The 16,533-nt window shown below is 47.5% G+C and overlaps 1 protein-coding gene across 3 annotated transcripts in view; it reads left to right on the top strand.

Moving 5' to 3' along the window:
* The window catches only part of LOC119153426 (phospholysine phosphohistidine inorganic pyrophosphate phosphatase), an 89,215-nt gene that overhangs the window by 24,171 nt on the left and 48,511 nt on the right, over positions 1 to 16,533 (top strand). For all 3 annotated transcript variants that reach the window (XM_037399954.1, XM_037399956.1, XM_037399957.1), the window contains exon 6: positions 4,926 to 5,017. In XM_037399954.1, coding sequence (XP_037255851.1) covers positions 4,926 to 5,017 — 92 coding nt within the window. The remainder of the gene's footprint in view (positions 1 to 4,925; positions 5,018 to 16,533) is intronic.

The raw sequence follows: 16,533 nt of genomic DNA, 5'->3' as shown, positions 1-16,533 counted from the left end.
CTCTAGAAGCATTCACTGTGTTAAGTTATAGAACCAGAGAACGGCCCCCTCCCCCCAGCCCAGGCTGCTCCCAGCCCCATCCAGCCTGGCCTTGAGCACTGCCAGGGATGGGGCACCCACAGCTGCTCTGGGCAGCCTGGGCCAGCGCCTCGCCGCCCTCACGGGGAACAATTTCTGCCTCACAGCTCATCTGCATCTCCCCTCTCCCAGCTTAAGGCCATTCCCCCTTGGCCTGTCACCACGTGCCCACGTACAAAGCCCCTCTCCAGCTTCTTGCCGGCCCCTGTAGGTGCTGGGAGCTGCTCTAAGGTCTCCCCGGAGCCTTCTCCTCCCCAGGCTGAGCAGCCCCAGCTCTCCCAGCCCGGCTCCATGGCAGAGGGGCTCCAGCCCCCTGACCACCTCCGTGGCCTCCTCTGGGCTCGCTCCAACAGGTCCGTGTCCTTCTCATGCTGGGGGCCCCAGAGCTGGTCGCAGCGCTGCAGGGGGGTCTCACGGGAGCGGAGCAGAGGGGCAGAATCCCCTCCCCCACCCTGCTGGCCACGCTGCTGGGGATGCAGCCCAGGGCACGGGGGGCTCTCTGGGCTGCGAGCGCACATTGCCGGGTCGTGTTGGGCTTCTCGCTGACCAACATCCCCCAGTCCTCCTCAGGGCTTCAGTATTTGGTTGGCGTTAGAACACTTCCTTCTGCGTGTCTCTCCATTTGCATCCTCCGTAGACTTCAGCCTCCAAAGTACCGTCCCTGAGCTTGTCCTAGTAAGCACTGCCTTGCAACCCGAGCATCGCTGGGTGGTACGGGGTGTTTGTATCTTTCTGCCTCATTGATTTTCTTACTCAGTCATTCCTTTTCTGATGAGACATTTTTCTGTCATTTTAGTTAATATTAGAACTTTTGTTTGCAGACAAAAAATACCTAAGGTTCCCATTTACCACCCTGGCAGCCCCTCTGAAGGCTTATTAGTGTTGGCTACTCCTGTGGGTAAGAGGAGGCAATCCTCACACACATTCAGCTCTGGGTCTGTGGCCCAGACACCACCAGTAGGATTGCTGACCATGATGGTGATCTCTCCGACACAGATGTTTGTCCAGTGAGGATTGTATTGTGCCTTCCCACCCCAAAATCCTTGGAGGTCATGTTCATCTCCCCCGTTATCGCTGCAGATCTGGGTTGAGTTTGATGGGGACTCTTTAAGAGCCGTGGCTTCACTCGGCTTAAGCAGACGTGTGCTTTATTTATTACGTGTGTACAACCACACACACCATCTCTCACCAGCTGTATGGTTTAGGAAAATACAATTTAGGCCCATCTTAATTCTTTGATGACTTGTCTTAAAACCAGAGAGACTGTCTCACTGCATTTTTGCCTTCTTTTTAGTAAATTTTTCACTGATCTAAAAAAGGTAACTTCCGCAGAATAATTGGACAGATTAATGGTGTGATCCCTGTGTAAAATGTGAACATGAACGGGGATCTTTTAATTCTTGCTTTCAGTGGGTATGTGACCTTTCAGTTTTATATCTTTCTCTCTCTTCTTACCATATTGCAGTCAGAGAGGAAGTTAGACCCAGGTTTGACAGGTAGGGTTTTTTTATTTCCCTTGACAGTGCACCTTTTGACCTCTATCTTCTTGCCAATGATTTTTTAAATCCTAAATGATTTGGGAATAATTGCTCCTCCTTTAGTGATTATTGCCCTTCACCGATAGTAAATCTGTGAAATCCCCAGGGGCTGGAGTACATTTTTGTATGCGTATGCCACAAGCTGGCCTGGACAGGCATCGCTGCTCATCTGCAGCCGCGCTCGCAGGGATGCCAGGCATCTTGCAGGAAAACTTGCCTGGATGGGGTAAAAATACAGCCTCAGCCAGCAAGCGAGTGCTTGGTGGGCTGCCCCGCCCTGCCCTTTCCTGTTTGCAGAGGAAATTCCTTTTTAGCGTTTGGAGAACCTGGGAATAAAATTGTCTTTACTTCCAAAATCTCATCCTGAATGTCTCGGCTCAGGCTGAGCACAGGCGTGCAGGTGACGGAGGGCAGCTTTGCTCTGGAGGTCCCCCCCACAGCTGAGCTCTGTCCCCCTCGGGGAGGTGTTGGAAGGAATTTTATAAGAAGAGGGGATTATAAACCATTAAAAGCCAGTGGTTGAGAATGATTAAATATCTCAGAGGAGCTTGGGGGGAAATCGGTGATGGTGGTGGGCTGGGAGCGGTGCTGCCAGGTTGTTTGCAGCTCTGCATGTAATTGCGGGATTATTTTGTTTTCCCCGTCTGCGTATACATGCTTTATTTACTAATTACTTAAAATTAACCCATCCTTTTCTCCCTATTTCATGCTGGATTGCTTGTTTGGAGAAGCGGTAAGGAAAGGTGAACCATCTAGAGGGGAAGGCATCTTATGGGGAACACACAGGTTTCCATGAGCACAGTGGGTAAGGAAAATGGTCCAATAATGAAAGGCTGGAAAAGACCGAGCCCTCCATCGTCTGGTGGCTGTAAAGTGGCTTGTGAGCAGAGAGCTGGAAAGGCAGAGCTGCCTGTCCCAAAGCCTGCTGCTGCTTCTTCCCTGTGGGAAAACATGCCCACAGGTCCTGATGTCTCTGTGCTCCTTACAGGAGCTCTCAAAGCCTAGCCACAGCCGTGGCTCTTCTGGGCCAAAGGAAGCAAGGGTGGGCACGTAGGAACTGTTTCAAAATAAACTGCTTCGACATGGTACCAGGCAAATGAGCCTTGGCTTGAGAGGGCATCCTGTTGCATCCCATCACCTGAGGGTTGATCGGCATCCCTCTCATAGACAGTATTAAAAGCCAACGTGGAAGATAGATTAGGCTGGTAACTACAATATATAATCTTGCACGCCGCACCTGATGCGTTAGGCAAAAGAAGATTTGGTGTTTATAGGCTGAAGTTGTTCTGGATGCATGTGTTCATCGCTCAGTTTGGCTTATGAACACTCGGAAAATCTTCTGTTCAGCTGTGGCTTTAGGTATACCCTGAGATTTCCTTTACATGCTCTGTAATGAGTGAGAGAAGATTCTGTTGTCATTAGATGATTAATACCCCTGGAGCTTTAGCATTCTTAAACTTCTTAAATAAGTACGATTTAGTCCTGCCCAGCAGACTGCTTACAGAACGGGAATTGAGGTGTGGGTGACGCAGAAGATAAAATGGTTCTTGTATGGTTGCAGGCTACGTAAAAAAGAGGTGCTTCCATGTGAAGGCAAAGGAGCGAGGGGGGTTTATATTCAGCAGAACCGGTAGCCGGAGTGGTGCCTGCAACGCAGACTTTCTGTATGTTTTTGACCTTAAAGCTGCAGCCAGCTGTATGGAAAGACTCAGCATTCCCACAGATTGCTGCTTCTGGAGAAGTCCATGCCTGCTTCTGCCGTGTGCGCCTGGTTCCCATGACCTCTCTGGCAAGGGCCTATTTATCAGTCCTTCACAGATGGAAAAATGCTGGGTTGGCTTTGTGTGCGTGTCCAGCGCAGTCCCTGTTGGTGCTGCTCCCAGTAACCGCTCCTGGTCCCTTTGCAAACGGGTCCTTTAACCTCCCAAGCCCCGCACGTGGGGCAAGGACCCACCATGGCAGACTCTGGAAAAAGGTCAGACCACACAGAGCAATTTCTTTAGTAAAAAAAGAAACACTTTGCATAGTGACTTCATGTGTCTGATGTGCAGGTAGGAAAATAATCAAAAGTGTATGGAAGGAATGGAAATTCAGGCAGGAATTTCTAGGGTTGCAGGGTGCTGTTGTGAAAGCCCGGCAGTTACGTTTCTGAAGCAGGAGGCTTATTCAACAAGGTAAAGATCAAATGGTCAAAGATGCAACTAATGAATGTACTTTAGATAAAATTCAACCTTGGTGCAAAAGGTGCAAAAGAACACTTTAAGATTGGATAGATAAACTAGACTACGTATTTTCAAAGCTGGTGTGCTTCCTCACTTTTTGGTGCTGCCTCTGTTCTGAGTAATCCAGAACGCCTTTGGAGGCTTGAAAGCTGATTTTTTGTTTGTTAATTGAAGATTACTTTTTTATGTGTATGCTGGTTTTTTGTTGAAACTATAAAATGACACCTCCCCAACCATTTTTAAGTTTGAAGAATAAAATAAACGTAATCATTTTTAATGCAGGATGATAATAAGCACTTGAAATTTTGTAGACATGGTTGTCAATGAAAAAGACACCTTGGTTGATACACTTGAATTTAACAAAGTTCTTTAACAACGACAGGAAGGTAGCGTGCATGCTGCGTGTTTTCATCAGACACTCAGATAAATAGCACAAGCAGAAGATCTTTTCTCAGTTACATTTTTTGGGGTAATCTACTCAATTGAGCTTATTAGTATTTGCATAGACTTAAGCTGACTAACGCAAACCGTGCTAGCCCTCTACATACTGTGTCACATTGTGCAAAAATGAATAAATTAGATTTTAAAGTGATTTCCTGAAATTTCTGTGTCAACTTGAGAACGGGTTGGGATCAGGCTCTGTGAAGTTATACATCTCAGTGATCACAAGCTTAAGCTTTTGTCTTGCTTTCAGAATACCAGTTTTAAGGAGATGTTTAAAAAGTTAAGCTTAATTTAAACTGCTTGGAGCATAAAGTAAATGGATCGTTAGGAACAGAATAGGCCTAACTTCATAAAATCCAACATTTTCTTTGAACTGTGTGCCAATTCACTTTGATTTTTGTGATTGATTACAAATTGTATGGATGTATAGTGCACTAGTACATTGCTCGAGGAGCTATGGCACAAATTACATTCAAGGTAGGATGACTTTTAATCAATACGATGACAATATTATCTTGTTTAATTTGTCTGATGGCAGTATTAAACATCAAATCAAGCTGTTTGTTATGTCAAAGGAGCGTGACGTATGGCAGAAATAAAATTCACTTGATGCCAGATTTCCTGTATTTCATTGCTTTGACAGGCCATCATGATTGGAGATGATATTGTGAGTGATGTAGGAGGTGCCCAGCGGTGCGGTATGAGAGCTCTGCAAGTGCGGACGGGGAAGTACAGGTCAGTGCACACCCTACACCCCGCACCCCGTGGGGGCAGTTGTGGAAAGAGGGGAAATAATTGTAGGTAATGATTTTTCTATTTAGTTTTCTGCTAAACAACGCTGCGCTCAGATTTCCGTGCAACACATTAATTTCTGGGAGAAAAGGAGTTGTGGTTTGGAACCTGGTATGCATTCAGAGCACAAGACTGCATTTTTCCCTGCCTTTTCCAGGTCTTTTCCCATTGGTGGCACAGATTTGCTGTCAATGTACACTTGCATTTGTTGTCTGAACAAACACCTCCTTGTGCAGCAGTTAGGCTTGGGTGGATGATGACATTTTCATTTGCAAAATGCAGTTTGGGTAAACACTGTGTATGGAAGTGGCAGGAAGGGCAAGACATGTTGTCTTTGATCTTTCAAAGAAATATTTTCTGTTAAATTCTTGCTATAATTTTTTCATCACAGTGCATAGAACTGGTGTGTTTCTTGGGCTTCACTTATTTTATTATTTTTTTGCTGCTGCGTGAAAGTGTTGTACACTTGATATAAGACGTGTCTGAAACTTCTAGCAGGGTTAAGATTATAAAATTAGACTGTCGACTCGGTGATCTCTGTAGGTCATATCTCACAGCTTTATGAAGGACTCCATATGTCTGCTATTTCCTCCAGACGTGTATTCAGCACTGACATGTCTGAAATGCGGGAGCTGTTTCTCCACTTCTCATCCTACCAGAGTGCAGGCTTCTGCAGGCTCGCTCATCTCTTTCAAATAACCCTTCTCTGTGCAGGTGTCTCCATGATCTTGTGCTTTCTTTGACTCAAGAGCTACCTTCCTGCAGCTGCTGATAGGAGACACCAGTGCAGTAATAAGCAGGGGATGGTCCAGGCTTGACTGGTGGAAAATGAAGCCATCCTACGATACTCAGGCCAGGGCAGGTTTGAGGTTGGCTCAAGGTGGCTCTCCAAATGCAGTGCAGACATCAGTCCGTACACTTAACATTTGGATTCCGTAACATGCAAAATCTCCTCTTAACCGTCTTCTTTTAACCATAACCATGCCTCTTTGTAGTAAACGTGGTTCAGCAACACCATCTGTCATTTGACATAATTTATATTTTTACAGTTTTTCTTGATTTTTCAAATACTGAGACTGTAGATGAGGAATACCATTTTTGGGGCAGGATGCAGCACGTGAGAATGGTGCTTGCCATAGGCTATCTGAAAGTTACTTTGCTAGTTTTAAAGTCAATCTGCTTCTCAATTTTCCTTTTAGTATGTGTAAGGTGATAAAATGCTATCCAGTGCCTTATTTCTAATGGACCAGTAAGTGATGGTTTCTGAGAAGAAAAGAGACAGATACAACTGTAATTGTATTTTGTCTCTTTTTACATCTTTAGGATAGTACAATTCAAAATCAGTTACCGGTCTGAATCAAGCTCAGAAAATCCCAAAGATTAATGAAGGAAGTATATAATGTGTGCTGTTCAGATTATTTGTCTGTAATCTGTGTAATCCCATTACTTTTCTAAAGGAGAAAATAAGGATTCAACTTTGAATTCAAGGTCGATTTTCCTCTGGTATTAATGGGATCACTTCCTGAATCCACATCTTAATGTCACACAGATACGGGTGTCAGTGAAGGAGGTATCTCTGCACGCAGAGGTAAGTTAGACCTTTGCTACTAACAAATAACTCCTGTGACGTACTTTGCCCATCAAAATATGCCCCAGGTGATGCTCCATCCAAACTGTTCAGGCAACTGACATAAACTGTATATACACACACATAAATATGTATAATCATATGCTGGGAAAACATTTTCTTGTGTCAAGTTTGAGTCATGATTTCACAGCTGAAAGGGAGTCATCAGCTGTTCTAGGTGGGGGAAAAAAGATTGCTTTCCACTGTTACAGTTCCTGTTTCAGTGTGTGGTTGCTGTGATGAGAAATCGTGTACTGTTGTATGGCACTGAAATACAGTCGAACGTCTCTAAATTGAGCATGTGGTGCCAGTCCTGTTGGTAGCAATTGTGAGTGAAATGAAATAGCTCTTGTTTGCCAAGAGAGGTCAGAGATGTACGTAATTTTAAGAATGACTGATTTAGTATACATGGAAAATCAAAACACGCAGTGAGTATTGAGAGAGATGGGGGGGAAAAAAGAGTGAATGAAAGTTGATGGGCAAGATAAATTAAAAATAACAGGAAATGTGATTATTTTATGGAGGTTTTAGTTTGAAGTCTGATCTATGAGATTGTGCGTACGTCCCCTTTTTCTCATCTGTGGTAGTCCTTGCTGACACAGAGCTGTGTGCTACACCCGCGTACCTCTGGATGGCACCGTTAGTACATGCTCTTCAGCATTAGCCACAGCTTCGGGACCTGCCCGGGATCTAAGGCTGTCTTTGCCAAAGTGTAGTGCACAAAGGCATCCGGGTTTTGCTGTAGCTTCTGAGCGTTGGTGTGGTGGGGTTTCCACAGATTTCAGTAACGAGAGTCTTGCAGCTCAGGACGTGGGTGATCACCCCAATTGAGTTGCCTCTGTGTTTCTACAGCTGTGAGTAGTTTTTTCCATTTCCACCCTAACAATGGTGCCTTGCTTCAGCGAAACAGATGCAGAGCTGCTTCAAAAATTAAATAAAAAATAACAGAGAAGCTGTCCCGAAGAATTGTTGCAGGTGCATTTCACTGCATACTGCTGGATACATGGAAATGACATTATTTGCACAAGTTATCCCAGTGAAGGCATTTTGCGTCTTGTTCTGTAGCTCCAAGGGATCCTGTTGTGCCCCTCCATCCTCACCTAAATGCTGTCCCCAGCTGGCAGATGCTGTCACCTCCTGTGCAGCGGTGTGCATCAGGGCAGCTCTCCTTATTTCAGGGGTCGATGCAGTTTACATGAACATTTTTGAGGTCTGCTGCCCACCACGTGCCACCAAGGATTATGCATGTAGCACAGAAGATGACACATGAGCCAAGGTTTATTGTACTGTTTATTGTATTTCAGAGGGACTTCAGCGATCGCACGGAGATTGCAGGCTGCAAAGCAAGGTGGTCCATCTTACTTGCTTTAGCAAGCCAGAAGAAAAAGTCCTCTTTGGCCCTGAAAGCCTTTTGTGGAAAGAACTGATTAAGCTGCTGCTGCAGAGGTTTCAGCAGTAGGTAGGGGCGGACAGGTCGTGCGCAGGGCAGGCATCCTCCCGCTGGGCACAAGAAGCTGACAGCCTGCAGTGCTGCAGGAGCCTTTTTCTCGGCGGTGTGGGTGCCGCCTTGCTCGGTGCCAGCGGTGGTGGGTGCCAGCTGCCCACTGACTGCGTTTGTGAAGGCAGAGTGAGGGTGGTTGGCTTGGCAGGCGAGTCAGGGTGCAGAGGAGGCGTGGAAGGGGCGTGCACGGAGAGCCGGTGTAGCCCCAGGGCTGCCTCCCTCCCTGGGCTCTCTCCCTCCTGGGCTCTGCAAGGCCTTCTGCAGTGTTGGCCTCCCCCACGGTGAGATTCAAAGCGCGGGTTAAGCTACTGCAAAACCATTCAGTTTTACACCACCTTGCGTGGAGGTCCTGAAAGTTAGCTCCTTTGTCTTGCTTCTTTTGGATCTTTAATAAAATTTGTGCAGCTGGTTTCCTTTAGTATGACAGATTTTGCACGTTCCTCACTCCTGCATCTGTACTTATCTTCTCCTCTAAAGCATTTTATTCTCCAGCAGGATTCGTTCTCAAGTGTTGAGCTCTTTCTCAGTAGCCAAACCAGGCATAGCATAGATTAGTCCACGAAATGCAATAAATCCTAGCTGCAACATGGAATAAAATTTCAGTTGGCACAAATCAGGGCAACGGTGGCAAGGCGGAGGGATAAGATGATATTTTGAGTCCATCTCAGCCAGCATGGTTCTCTGACACGGGGTGAGTAGCTGGGTTGGCCAAGCATAGCCTCTCTTAGGTGTAAAATCCAAATGCAAAGGGTCAGTCTGCTCTGCAGGTTTGCCCACTCTGTTTGTCCCATATACAGGACAGATCAGGTCGTTGCTGCAGACTCTTGTGTGCCAAGAGAAGAAGCTGGTGTTAGGTTTTGCAGGATTGGGAAACCTGATGCTAATTATGAAGTTTCTGTGCACACCTGTGGGGAGGCCCTTGGTAGCCAGCATCTTTCCCATCTAGGGAAGAACATGTACATGTCTTCCCTCACAAGGGTATGTGCTAATTCCACTTGCAGCTAATTGGCCTTGACATCAAACCAATAATTTCCACAATAACTATTGATTCTGCAACGCTGTGTAATATCCTCATTCCTTTGTAGCATGCAAGTTAGAGCAGAGAAAAATTGCTTTGAGGCTTTTCCAGCTGTCTCCTTGTAACATCGGAATCAGCTTTCAGGTGCGTCAGTGTGTCAAATTGCAGGTGTTTTTTGGCAGGGTGGAAGAATTACTTACCCCTTTCTCCATGTTGTTATTTGCAGGTCTTGATTTGTAAGTAAAGAACCTCCCGTCGCTGGTGTGTGGCGGTAGCCAGTAGTATTGATGGCAGTAGTACCCAGTGCCCATGTGGGGTTTTCTTTGTTTGATTAGGGATTTATCTGATGGCCGTGGCTGATACTGCAACATCCCTAAGCTGCCTCTTTACGGACATAAAGGATACTCCAGGGATGGAGGATAAAAGGATGGAGGCCTGGGAGAGCTGTCATCTCTCTCCAGCTCTGCCTCTGTTCTCTGGGAGAACTGGGTCAAGTTACTTCATGTTGCTGTTCTTCAGTTTCCCCACTTTATAATTATCCTCTGAGAATAATTATCCTGACTTTCTTAATAAAGTGGCATGTGATCTGTGCCTCTTATCTGATTAAGAAAACATACAGAATTTGTACAGATTTATATGAAATTGGCTTGCCAGAATAAAAATCCATATGCAATCAAGACAAAAGTTGTGACAGAGGAGAAGTCTCTTAGGCTGCCACTGTCAAATGATTAACGGTTGAGAAAACGAGGTTAGGTTATTATAATAACCTCCTAAATGAAGTTATAAAATCATTCTTAAAAAATAAAATTCCCACCCATAGATGAATTCACAGCTGTCACTGTAAATGAAAGCTCATGACACCTTTTGTAAAGAAATAGTCACATCTTACTGCTCTGCAGAGAAGCAGCATCCTTCCACCCTCGCGTTCTTGCTCACTGCATTGCTAACCACAGCCGAGATGAACAATTTTATTAGTTTGTTCACATCTCCTGGGTCTTGATGGAGCATACCAGAAGTGCGTAATGAGAAAGAACAGGCGGAGGCACTCCCTTTGTGCTGAAGCTGAACGAGAGGCGTTTTGATGGCCTCACAGTCCTGGTAATTAAGCCTCTTTCAAGTATTAAATGGAAAGACTTCCAACCCATATTTACACTGTAAAAAGCTGTACTGTAATTCACGTTAGTTGACGTCTTAGGCAATGTTTATTAAAACCTGGTGTCAGTAAGTCAGTTTTCATTTTAGCATGATAGCTGATTGCAGTCAATCCTAAGGCATAGTCTTGTTCACCATTTATTGCACAGTCAAATCACAGTTTGCTCTGTCCATGTGAGGATCTTCACGTGTGTTTATCAATTTATCAACCGTGATTTGGTTACCGTAATCTTTGAATCAGCTTTGGAGGGGAAGTTCAGAGTAAATATTGCAGTAGCTTAGCATATGCATACTCATCTGATGACAGCCTTAAATTTTCCTAGTACATTCAAGTGTCCAGACACAGAAATTACAGTTTTAGTACCTGGTGCTTTAGGTATGGTGGACTATGAAAAGGTTTAAGTTCTCGCTGCTGTAGGACAGTGCTACAATCCAACCATCCACTTTGCAGCGTAGGGTGTAGCCAATCGCAATGCAAAATAACAAATTACATTGGAAATATGTTCCTGTTAAACTACAAGTGGTGAACTTGGGAAGCGGAAGATTTTACCTTCTGACCCTAAAGAATCATCTTTTGTGTGTCTTGGGTATTTCTGTTTCCTTAACTGAACATAGCCAAGTGTTTACTTTCCAGTAAAGTATTTGATATTAGAAATACCAGTTGGACTGAATGATCATTGTAGGTCCCTTTCAACTGGACTGTTCTGTTCTGTTGTGTTTTATTCTGTTGTAAATGCAGATCATACCTGGGCTAAAACAGACCTGAAAGGAGCAAGGGGGAATAAGGGGTTCTGCTACATTATAGCTAACGTGTAAATTTAATTATCTTCAGTCTAAAAGAGAAATGGGAGTTCTGGGGCTTGTTTATGAGCAGGTTAATTTATTCGTTGGTACCATAATAAACCTTGAGGAAGCAGTGTGGGCTCAGGATGTAGCCAGGCTAGGTGCTGTATGTATGCTCATGTGCTGTTCTGAAAAAATTGGCCTGAATATCAGAAAAGAGATCAGTCTGTGATGAGAGCAGGAGCAAGGACAAATAAGGGAGGAAGGTATCAGGCCAGTGAGGAAGAGTAGTATCACTCCGCAACCTGGACAGTTCTGCTCTCTACCTGTCTAAGCACTGACTTTTCCTTAGCAGTGCTGCCCTGATCAGCTGTCACATCTCAAACACCTAGGAAAGGAAGCGATTTGCATTTTGCAAATCAAGATGGTAGTGACCGAATCAGCCTGTGCTGCAGTTTTGCTTCCCCTTTTGCTTGACATCCACACAACACATGCACTGGCAGAGACAGCTGTCTGAAAGGTTTCCATTTCTCTTCTAAAGCTGATAAATAAAGGGCTGAAAGAGGAGGAGGTGGTACCAGTATCTGCTACTAGAAGCAAGAGGCAGTGGGACCTGAGAGGGCACGTGGGTCAGGTGGGCTTGATGTATGGCACTAAACCGCTTCCAGACCCTCTCTGAAAAGCATCCAAAGCTAATGACCATTTTGCTTTCATTGTCTTTTGCTCTGGTGCTGTGATGTTTGGGTAGTACATGGTCTTTCAGCCTGGGCTGGCAGCCGTCCTCCACCTGACATGGTCGTGCGCCTGCGTGAGCGACACCAGAGCCCTTGGCAGCTGCGTATCCAACACCTTTGCCTTTCTGTCCTCTCTGCAGATAGATAATTCATGAGCTGAGGTGGTGGTGCCAGAACTGCCTGAAAGGAGGCAGCTCAGGGGCTTTCCAGGGTTTCCACAGAGTGTGTTCATCTCTCTCATCAGCATCATCTCTCCCGTCAGCACCCGCTGTCACTGCATTCACCCGTGGCCGCAGCCGAGCTGTCGTTCTGAGGGGACCCGCAGGCTCTGGGTGGGACAGGCCCAGCTCTACCTCCTGCTGGACCCCTGGCCTCCCTCCCTGGTACAAGGCCGAGCACTGCAGGCTGTGAGACGGGACAGGGAGCAGGTCCTTGCTTATTTCTATCTTCAGGGCCCTTTTCTTAGCACCAGCATAAGGCTGCAGTGGAGAAATTCCACAGCGAAGCAGTCCTGGGAGCTGGCTGAGCGCAGCAGTGTTTCTCAACACTTGTCACTTGCAGAATGCTGAGCTGTATTAGCTTGTTCAGCATTTGACAGCGTTGATGAATACCATACCAATCACTAACTACTTTATTTCCGTAAAAATCCTAATGAGCGTGTTGAAATGTGCTGCAGAAATGGCACAGCTGGGACAGCTACACAATTGTGGTTTCACTAGAGATTTCCTTTTTTAAAAACACAGGTTCCTCTCCTCTGCATATTTTTTTTTTCCTGTAGTTAAATGTCATCCTGGCTAGCTTGGTGCACGGAGTCCTCTCAGCAGCACGGGGAGTGTGGTGGAAGGGGAGAGCTCTCTGATCGATAAGACCAAAGCAAAGCGTCGTTTTCAAAGGGAGAGAGAAGCCAAGGAGAGGCACAGGCCAACCCAGCTGCTGATGTAACGCCCTCGGAGCAAATGGTTCGGTATCTGAAATTTAATCTTCTGGCTTGGGCTCTCGCTCGCAGTGTCAACACGCTCAGCAGCCGCAGTGCAGGGGCAGTACCTTGTGCTGGCACCCTGCATGCACAAAACAACCGGGCATTTGTGCTTTAACGCTGCACTTTGTGGCCCGTGGATGCAGGCATATCTAGTGACATTTGTTTTTTCCTCGAAGAGTGAGTTTAACCAACAAGCCAGGGTGGCTGCCTAGTCCCTGGTGTGTTTTCTGCTCTTGAGATCCCAAGCAGGGCCCTGTTTGTTTTGCCGTCTGCTGGGGCACATGGCCGCGCAGTCACAGGGGAGTGGGGTGCTCAGAGGACCACCAGCCATCGCGGCTGGTTCCAGAGCCCTGCTGGGGACCCTGCTGCAGGCATGCAGAGGTGACGGAGGGAGGTGTCCTCTGAGGTGCGTGGGAATGGAGCCGCCAGCCTGCTGAGGCCGAGGGAGCAGCCGCAAGGCATGGGCGCTGCTGCCCCCCCAGCTGCTCCTGCTGGGCTTGGGCCAGCGGCTGGTTTTCATCCCCCTTGAGAGGCACGAGGTGGCTTGCCCAGAGTTTGAAAGAAAGCAGCCGGCAGTGCCAGCTTTAGGTCTTCTGCACGCGCTGGGAAACTCCAGTGGCTCCATCGGTGAGTGCTGTGGCAGGAGTAAGTGTGATGTGAGAAAAGGGGTTTGGGTGAAGAGCAGCGCTCCCGGTGCTGCCAGCGCTGGGCAGTGCCTTTCGCTGGGGGTGAGGACAGCTTGCAGCTGGTGCTGGGATGTGACTCATGTTCACACTTTGCCCTGAAATGATGACGATTCGTCCTTGCCTGTGGTTTTCATTGTCAGCAGTGCGTATGGTTACACCTCAGCCCTGCATGCTCACAGGTTGCCGAACACAAGCTCTTTCAGCCTGTAGGGCTGGGGCTGTTGTATGGGGTCTGCATCCTGTGTTGATTCTTTAAACTTGAGCCATAGGCTTATCTAAAACCAGGGATGGGTCTCAGTGCCGTGGGGAGCAGGGCTGGGGAACTGGCCACTGGCTGCAGCTGCTGCACACCCTGTCGCCCTTTGTAGGCACCCACAGCTCCTCTCAAAAGCTTTCTCCTTTTCTTCTTAACTCCACTCTGACCAAGTCTAAAATGGCCCCACATCAGCAGCTGGTCTAATACTCTGCTAAGTGCCGCTCCTGATCTGTAGACCCCTTCCTGTGTAAATATAATTTCTCTGGCGCTTTCAGGGACTCGCTCGTCATTTTAGAGGGTGCTCTTGGCCACGTCTCTTGCATGTTCCCTGTGCCAGTGTATGCTTTTATTTCACAGCTCCGCTTGCTTTTCCATTCCCAGTTGCACTTTGAGTGCCCCCTGAGGTGTACTGGGAGGAGGGAGTGTCAGGTTTGCCCTGCCAGCTTCCACTCACTCCCAGCCCGTTGTGGCCGCTGTCAGCGCACACAGCAGACACAGTGCGCAGAGCTGTGCAGCCTGTCCCTCGGAGGGCAGCCTGGCTGTGCAGTGCATGTGGCTGTGCTGCTGCGTTCCTGCAGGGAGAAGGGCTGCGAGTCAGCCTGCCCCGTTTCCAACAGCAGCCGAGCAAACAAACACCCGAGCTGGTCCCTGGGTTGCCTCCGCAGCGGGAGCTGGGCACCTGTAGCTGTAAGTCCTGTCATCCTAAAGCACACCGGGCAGATCTTGGTGGGGGCCAGCCCTACCTGCAGCAGCGCATCACTTGCTTAAATGGCCAAAGCACAACACAGGCTTTGGCTGATCCATGTGCTGCAAGTAGGGAAATTCACGGGAAGAGTTATTTCAGCACTAACGAGAATTTGGGGAGAGCTGAGCGGGTGTATGTGAGCTCGCAGGCTGTGGGCTGCACAATACCCTGCACGCTGCAGCCACAAGGCCCTTCTCCCCCATCCCCCTCCCCACCCCTTGGGACGCTGCCAGTTCCCAGTTTGTACTGGAGGGGATGTGTTTCTCGCTGTGCGAATTTCCAGAGGGCTACGTGGGGCAGGGTGCAGCTAGCAGTGCTCCGCGGTGCCAGATCAAATTCAGACCCTGGTTTTGGGTTTACAGTTGCAGTTTGTGGAGGGTGGGAGCTTGACGTGGTTTTCATCTTGGCATGAACTGCCGGAGCACCGTGCCGAGCGAAACAGCTGCCGCCTGCCTTTAAAAGGGGCTCCTGTGCTGCAGAGCCCCTTCACCTGCCACAAAGCCGAGCTTTGTTCCAGCTCCGGCAGGCGTTTGCCATTGAATAACGTGAACTGTTCAGCTCGGCTGTTGGCTGCGTGACACTGAAATCAAGCCTAAAAATAGGAGGGTGTCTGACCCTGAAGTGAGGGATTTCCACTGGTAACCCAGGCTGGCACCCTCCCAGGGTGACATCATCCAGAGGGGAAGCTGGAAAAGCTTCCAGATTCGTTCCTTTCCCCGCAGGAGTGCTAAACGCATGTGTCAATGGAGAATCAGGCGGCACGTTCCCTGTGGCTGTGAATCAGGGGAACGAGGGAATGGGGAAGAAAAGATGGAGTAGAAGGATCGGAGCCGCATGTCAGAGAAGGGTTTTGGGAGCATTGTCAGTGTGTAACTCGAGGGGAGATGATAGGAGCAAAAAAGGTCCCATCCAGGCAGAGCTTGCCCCATAAATGCAACAGTTTTGTTTCCTTTTAGATGTGCTAAAAGGTGTTGAGCTGCAGTCAAAGGTCTGACCATCAGCCTACCCAGTGATAGCTGGTGATACTAGTCATGGTTGTGGGTTGAGTCTGCATGATTTAGACTTGCAAGTGCGTGGCTACTGCTCATGGTGGCCATGGAAGCACCCAAGATGGCCAGGTACTGAATGACCTCCCTTGGTTTCAGGTCTCTGACATTTGGAAGCAGCTTTGCCCAGGCTGACCTTCAGGGATTTGATCCAACTCTGTACTCAAGTAGCATGGATGGCCTTGCTGTTGTTGTTGTAAATCCAAATCACTTGAACCCAGTTCTTCGTGCTTCTGTGCTAAGGGTGTTTGTCTCCTTTCAAATTGATAGTGTGCAAAAAATGCAGCAGGCAATTTTCCTCTGAAACTTAATGTCTTTTTTCCTCTGGATGCTGCCAGGTGACTCCTGTGCTCTTCTAATGAGGACACCTTTACCTCGGTGTTGATGAGTGCGTGCTGGAATTTGTAGCTCTTTCCAGACGGTGAGAGCTAAGTGTGATGTTTAGACGGGGCGTCTCCATTATCTGTTTTCCTTCTGCTTTTTAAATTCTCATTATGTATTTATAATGCTGTTATAGCAAAGATGCCTAAAGCACAACCGTGGGCAATGTTTGGTCTCTGAGTCCCAAATGAAGCTGAAAAAACGTGTAAACACTATGTCAAGGGCTGATTTCATGCGTACTGCTGGGTATTTTGGACCAACAATGATAATGAAAAGAGAGGAGGAGTTTTGCCATATCGGTGTCTAATCTGATATGAAACAGATTGGTTTGGTTAGAGACTTTGGAAAGTGTTCAGGTGTGCCAGCCCTTCATGGGGTTTCCGTGCTTTTAGGGCATCACAGCAGTGAAACTTTTCCTGCTGACAAGCCAGTTTATAGACACCTGCCGCAGCACCAGGCGCAGATGAGCTGCTTTTCACTTCATCAGCCTTTGCGCAGGATTTGTCTGACTAGGCATGAGGATATTCCTGGTTGTCTGCTGGGAAATGGCC

Source organism: Falco rusticolus, chromosome 9 (assembly GCF_015220075.1).
Source record: "Falco rusticolus isolate bFalRus1 chromosome 9, bFalRus1.pri, whole genome shotgun sequence".
In the NCBI taxonomy this organism is placed as follows: Eukaryota; Metazoa; Chordata; class Aves; order Falconiformes; family Falconidae; genus Falco; species Falco rusticolus.
The sequence above is the reverse complement of the archived record's forward strand: the minus strand, read 5'-3'. Positions and strand labels throughout refer to the sequence as shown.